General features: G+C 46.0%; 1 protein-coding gene across 1 annotated transcript; it reads left to right on the top strand.

Moving 5' to 3' along the window:
* The first annotated feature begins 647 nt into the window (after positions 1-647).
* Positions 648-7,024, top strand: LOC119160817 (innexin shaking-B). The gene has a single exon (XM_037413065.2). The coding sequence runs from the start codon at positions 1,252-1,254 to the stop codon at positions 2,353-2,355; it is 1,104 nt and encodes a 367-aa protein (XP_037268962.1). The 5' UTR covers positions 648-1,251; the 3' UTR covers positions 2,356-7,024.
* The last annotated feature ends 232 nt before the right edge of the window (positions 7,025-7,256 follow it).

Below are 7,256 nucleotides of genomic sequence, written 5' to 3'. Positions count from 1 at the left end.
GCAGGTAAACGTCGGCCTCCTATATTAGTCGAAGTTCAGTGGGCCCCATCCATTAACCCGGAATTTTCAACATTGACAAGGCAACGGAGATCAGTAGGAGGACAAACACACACACACACACACACACACACACACACACACACACACACACACACACACACACACACGCACGCACGCACACACACACACACACACACACACACACACACACACACACACACACACACACACACACACACACACACACATATATATATATATATATATATATATATATATATATATATATATATATATATACATACATATATATATATCTGTGATACAGGTACCTCCGTCAGCCGCACAGTCAATAAACGAGCTGGTTTACTTGTGCTGCGCCGCATATTTTTTTTTTCCTGGTTCAGCGTGTGGTTGGTTCTAGCCCAGTCCTGCGCTCACGACGCGGCCACTGTTTCTGCTGCTCCGCCCAGGTGAACAGAGAAAGTGACAAAATCAGAAAAAGCAGCAAAACTCGGCATTCTCCCGCGGCAGCGCGCCGCAGTCGAGGTAGTAGATCGCCACGTGATTCAGACGTCAGGCGCGAGCTCCTCCCTCGGGTGAAAACTCGAGAGTTCAGCGTGCGCGCCAGAGTAGTTCGCGCCGACTCCGAGTGAACGCGGGCGCCGCTCGAAGGGGACGGCGGGCCCCCCCTCCCCCTGCTTGCCCGGTCTCGGACATCGGCGGTTGCGGCTGAGACTCCGCGCTTGGGGTCCCTAAATTTAGGCGCGCCGGGCCATGCTCTCGATGCGAGTCGTCGCGGATGCCTGCTCGCCGCTTCGGGACAGGGTACATGCGTCCACGTGAAGTTGCGCCTAGCGACAACGCGCCTCGCAAGCCCCTCCCGACATTGTCGTCTAGTCAACCAGTTCCTCGCAGCGCTGGACGAGTGACCAGGCAAGCGAACTACGGCGGCAACTGTGAACCAAGAGTGCTTGAACATTTGGCAGAACAAGTGGGCGCAACGACGGGCTACAGAGAATAGTCGTCGACGAGTGTCCACCTGTTATTACCTACAGTTGCATTTGAACATTGTTTAGTTTGGATTTGCCAGCCCAATATCTCTGTTGAACGTTGCAGTGCGAAACTGCATGCGCCGAACTTTTAATAGGAACAAAGTTAGAGCCTACGAGAAGGATGATTAACTGCGTTACGATTTGAACGTACTACGTTCGTTAGGAACACGAGTGGCCCCTACCATACATTGCCAACATGCTGGATATCATACGTAGCCTGAAATCGCTCCTGAAGACAAGCCGCGTGCATATTGATAACGAAGTATTTCGCCTACACTACACGGCCACGGTCATTATGCTGCTCGCTTTCTGCATCGTCGTCACCACCAAGCAGTTTGTCGGAGACCCCATTGACTGCTCCAAGTCCACAGACGTGCCCCAGAGCGTCATTAATACCTACTGTTGGATTCATGCTACCTACAGTGTGACGAGTCTTATGCGTCATGACTTAGACACAATAGTGTACCCTGGTGTTGGACCAGGCAGCTCTAGTAACGTGCTCAGCGGTACAAAAGATCACAAGTATCATCGATACTATCAGTGGGTCTGCTTCATGCTGTTCTTCCAGGCCACAATGTTCTACCTTCCGCGATGGCTGTGGAAGTTCTGGGAAGGTGGGAAAATTCAAGCGCTCATGATGGATTTGGACGTCGGGATGTGTGGCGAAGCGGAAAAGAAGCAGAAGAAGAAGCTCCTGGTCGACTACCTGGTGTCCAGCCTGAAGCAGCACGACTGGTACGCGGCGCGGTACTTCTTCTGCGAGCTGCTCGCGCTCGTCAACGTGGTGGGCCAGATGTTCCTGATGGACCGCTTCTTTGACGGCGAGTTCCTCACCTACGGGCTGGACGTGATCCGCTTCCTGGACCAGGACGACGAGGAACGGGTGGACCCTATGATCCGAGTATTTCCGCGAGTCACAAAGTGCCAGTTTTTCAAGTTTGGCCAGTCTGGGAACCGGGAGACGCACGACGCGATTTGCATATTACCGCTAAATATTGTGAACGAAAAGATCTACATATTCCTCTGGTTCTGGTTCATCCTGCTCGCAGCAGTCACTGGCATGGTTGTGTTGTTCCGCGTTATCATCACTGCCTGCCCACCGGTGCGCGTGTACCTGCTAAACCTACGCTTCCGCATCGTGCACCTGGACCACCTGCATACCATAGTGCGCCGGAGCTCCCTCGGAGACTGGTTCCTCATTTATATGCTTGGTCAGAACGTTGACTCCATCATTTTTAAGGAGGTGATTTCCGAGATGGCCAAGCGCATGACCACCGAGCCCAAGGAGTCGTCCGCATGACGACGCGAGTCCCGGCCGCCGCCGCTCGGCCGACACCCTTTCCACGCAGTGCCTCCGCCGCCGCACGAAGACGTCTGACGCAACCCGGATTACAGCGTGTTACCGTGGCGTAGTGTCATCAGGACGGCGGGGTCTTACCTTAGCCCGGAGGAGCAGCATGTGCTGCCTTTGTTCACTACATGTTCTTCTCTTTTTTAGTGCGCAGCCGAGAAACTAAGCTCTACGGCTCGTCACATCTACGGTAGTCAAGTGGTGAAGCAGCCAAAGGTATAGTCTTGCGCACTATCCGGGACTGAAACCACCGGTACAACCCGAAAATCCTTGCCTTAAATTGTTATACACCGTGCATTGTTGATAGTGCAAATTCAGTTACGTTCTTGCACTGTTGTAATGTTTGGTGCATGGTATCATTTTGGTAAATGTTTTGTTTTGCTTGGGACTGGTTGCACCAACACAGCTTGCCATTCCTACGGCTCGTGAGCAATTACTGCATTAATGAAAAGAGGACCATAGCTCATTCAGGTAAACAGACCATGTGCTCGACACTTCACAATCGTAATTACTGCATAGCCCATTATACTGTTTCGTTCAGTGTAGCGTTGGTGCAGCTAGTTCTGTTTTAGGTATTTGTGGATGTTCTCTTGAAACGTAACCACAGAAGCTGGAACATGCTACTGTGATTAGGGTTCAAGAAAAAGTATTTTACTCGTTTGTGCCTGCTTAGCGGGCAGAGTCTAAGAGTGACACATATCTCTTACCTTTGAGTCCTCCAGAGATCTCGAAGACTACAAATATTTGCTCTTGTCCACTTCCTAGCGGCAAGTTGGGCGCTCAATAATGGAGAACGCTGTATCACTTGTGACGCGCACGTTTATCCCTGGTGCTTTTCATAAGCTCTCTTCTTCTATTTTACTGTGCTTAACCATTTGAACGAATATTTAGGACGCACTCGCTAAGCCAACTTGTCTTCCTGAAGATTCACAGTATGCCAGCAAAAAATATATAGTTTTTCTAACTTTTCGATCTTTACAATGAAATAAAATGTTGCCAGATTCATCTTTTTAGCCTTGTGTGCGAGCCATTCCAGCTGGGCACCAGTGTTATGCCAGATTCCGCCAGACCGAAAGTGGTGCCGCAGCCACAAAAAACGTGCTTAGTTGCTAGAAATGGCCACGATCACAATTTATGCGATAATCTCGGCATTTACTTGTCTTTGCTTATAAAATTATGTTCCATTTTTCTAGTAAGAGGTCATCTCCACCCCACTTATTCGCATGTTCCAGCTGTTTCCATCGCTTTGCACGGGAGACTGCTACGTCGTCGAAAGCTGGAAAAACCATTGTCGCCCCAGAATCCAGCCTAAGACATGTTATTGCATTCGCTCTCTTTGTTCAGTGATGGATGTTATAAGAAACCTTAAGCGCGCCTGAGTACATGTTTCGCGTTTCATTCTCTCGAGTTCAATGTTATATGTGTTTACTCTACCTGAAAATGAAACGCTGGATTCCACCCACAAAAGAAAAAGAGACCGGAAAAAGAAAAATGAATTATATAGCATAACATCTCTCGATCGTCAACTAGATGAAATTTGTTGATGGGAATTGAAAGGAGGTCCCTCAAATTTTTCTGGAACATTCTGTCGCTAATGTTTCGCTATTTCAGTTCTTGGTAGGTTGTAATCCTTGGTTTACAATTTGGAATCGTGCAGTCAAATGACAGTGCTTACAGCGTTAAAGATGGAGAAAAGAGCAGCCTGTGATTTGACCATGTTTTTGCTCTGCAGTTCACTCAACATTCTTCACTGATGGCTTTAGTCCCCACGGCAAATCGCAAAAAAATTGAATAGAGAGAGGGCCACAAGCTAAATTACCTAAATAAAATGAGAATATATGTTTAACGTGGCTCGAGACATTATTCCTCAGACTACAAACGAATTTATCCTTCATTTCACCCACTATTGCAAATATATTCGTTTCCAGCAACCATGTTCCACATTTCTTAACGCGCGCAACACAAGTATGTAGTGATCTCTCCGAACGTTGACCTTCCCCTCGATAATCCCAATTGACTCGAAGAATACATAAAGCAAGTAACCCATTCCATATAAGACACGCGGGATAAGACAGCGGCATCCGTGAAGACTTGCTGCGCGTTGGATAAGCACGAATAGAATAGAAATTATTAGAGAATGTGCTCCAGTCATCGTTATCTCGACTAAGATGGTGTGGCGCACTAATGCACTGTTCCCTGGGCAACAAATGGGAGGTGATGCTTCTTGCGATGGCTTCAGCTATTCGTTAAGGTACATTTTGTTTCTTCAGACAATTCGTCCTGTCTTTCGATCATGATGTTGTGGGGCTTGTGCATCCCTGGAAAATATTGTACATTTTTCGAAACATTTGCATGTTTAACGCCTTCGGCCTCAGGTACAGGTGCACAAGTACATATGCCTTGAGGATTAGGTTTTGTAAATGCTCATTCCCAGCTCAACACTGTTCTAATATGTTAGAGAACACTGCCAATCTGTAGAGAAGGCTTCGAGGAAAATGTGGGCCCGATATTTCACTGCACTCTACCGAAGAGTACTTCGTCCAAAATGTAGCCAAATATTGCGAGAGCTTCCGCCGGTAAACAACGCTCTTTTTCTCTACCCCGCCCTTGCCGTAGAATGTCGGCTGCTTATTTAGTTGATTTCCTTTCTAAAATTTCTTGTACAATTGTGTGAGACATACCACGCGTGTCTTTATCAAATCCTGCCCGCGTAGTCTCTTGTCTCGTACTAATAGCGCTGCGGGAATACTTGCTGATGCACATCGTCACCTCCAGAACCAACGGTCCACTCATTGGCATATGCTTGCTGTATTTGGCGCACCTGTCAAGCTAAGGGCTTTGGCTGAGTTCGCTTTGTGTTTCTCTGAACAAAACCTTTTCAAAGTACGCAATTTGGTGTTAACAGCTATCCGTTAGTAAAGTTGAGGTGGGTGGGCAAATCCGGTGTTCACCAAGTGCCCGCATAGCTCGGCCAGACATTAGCGTGATAGTTGCGCATCACTTCAGTTGTCCGGTGTAGGTTTAGTGAACTATAATGCACGTCACCTCGGTGTGCCACGACGTGAAAGTGCCACGCTTCGTCTGAATCAGAATTGTTGTCGAGAAGTGTAAAGAAAATTAAAAAGAACATGACAGGCACCACTAGTGATGATATTCTGATGGCGCTCAGTCTGAGTTGTTCCTGCTTCAGATGTGTGTAGAAAGATAACCAAAAACGACCTCATACGTATCTATCGTCATCATAACTTCACTTAAACAGTTAATATATGCTTCACAATTAATTTTCAAGACGTGCAAGAAATTCGCAGTACTAAGTCCAGTCGTTGGTGAGGCCATCATTTGTACGTGGAATATGCGGAGGAGGGATATAGCTTATGGATGAGTGGCTGAACAAAACGAAAGCGTTTCGAGCACAGTTCAGAAGAATCACGTTCCCTACATAGAAATTAGTAACACCTTAGTGAGTATCGGCAGCCAATATTCCAATCGAGTTCCGCTTATTTATCGCCGCGAAACGCGCTATAGTTCGACATTTTCATCGTTAGCAACGTGTACATCAAACTGACGAGACGCCGTTGGTTGGCTTGTTGCGTGTACAGTGACACCTGGACCTGCTTTTTAAAACTAGAAACTGAAAGGGTCTGCAACGAAAAGTGGTGGTTAGTGCGGGAAAAGGAAGCTTATTGCTGCCATCAAGCATGGTTTTCTCTTGAGCTTGGAAACAGGTTCGCTAGTGGAATGTGTTCCAATCCTACGTGTCTGGTTCTCTTAACGTGGTTTTTTTATTCGCGGATCTCGATGTCTGAGATAATTGCCTCTAATTTCACTAATAATTTACAGGTCTAAAAAATTTGTACCTGCGTTTTGTGAGACACTCAAATGCAATGGCGAGGTCATATTTATGATTACTCAAAAACACGTTGAAGGCCCCCATTTACCTACGTATCTAGGCAATTGAGAAATGCAGCGTGGAAATTTCTCACATTTGTCGCTTCCTGGTGATCTGAATTATTTTTGAGCACATATTGACATGATAGCGGAACATCGTAAGACAGTTTTATAGTTATTACAAATTATTTCACGATGTTTTGACGCAGTTTGTCATCATTGCCATGGACTGTTAAGCGGCAAAGTACAGAGTGTAGAGAACCGTCATGCCGAGTTTGAACGAATAATCTATAATCTCAAACGTCTATGACATCAAGAGATATATCCATGCTGCTGATAATTGGCATGTTATATTTAGGGCAGCGTGTTTTTCGAGCTTACCCTTTTTGGAGGTAGTTGATTGGTTATTGTAGTTTATATAGTAAATCTTTGATTCTCTGGTGTTCGCGGTTAATTATTGCAATATATCGTGTTGAAATGTCTTCTTATTCATTTTATTTTAATGAAAATGCGTGTTATTGTTTCTGATAATCCTGTTTTCTAATTTTTTCATTTTTTCTCACTTGTTCATATACGCTTGTAATAGGGCTGTGAATGTGCACTGCTCTAAACTCGCCGAAGTGTACTTTTGGGCGGAGCAGTAGCGTCAAGATGCTTCGCAGCTTTTTCTCCGAGCCTCTCTCATATTCTAGATAAAAAATAAAGAACTTATTATTGTTATCAGTCTCAATACTCCGAAATCTTGGATGAAATAATATTTGAACTTGAAAAATTGTGAACACCCTAAGTGTACATATACGCTAGGGAGGTTCACACGCGCAAGCACATGTACAGGAGGTGGGAGGTCAAAAAGCTTCCAGGCCCATATCCCATGTATTTATATGGCAGCGTGGTTTGGGAATTTTTAACCCCCTCCCAACTGTATACAAGCACCACTACATGGATACAGAACACCCACGCTT

Source organism: Rhipicephalus microplus, chromosome X, assembly GCF_043290135.1.
Source record: "Rhipicephalus microplus isolate Deutch F79 chromosome X, USDA_Rmic, whole genome shotgun sequence".
In the NCBI taxonomy this organism is placed as follows: Eukaryota; Metazoa; Arthropoda; class Arachnida; order Ixodida; family Ixodidae; genus Rhipicephalus; species Rhipicephalus microplus.
The sequence above is the reverse complement of the archived record's forward strand: the minus strand, read 5'-3'. Positions and strand labels throughout refer to the sequence as shown.

Bases quoted from the DNA above. Each gene is read 5' to 3' on its own strand.
- LOC119160817 (XM_037413065.2), top strand. From the start codon at position 1,252: ATGCTGGATATCATACGTAGCCTGAAATCGCTCCTGAAGACAAGCCGC.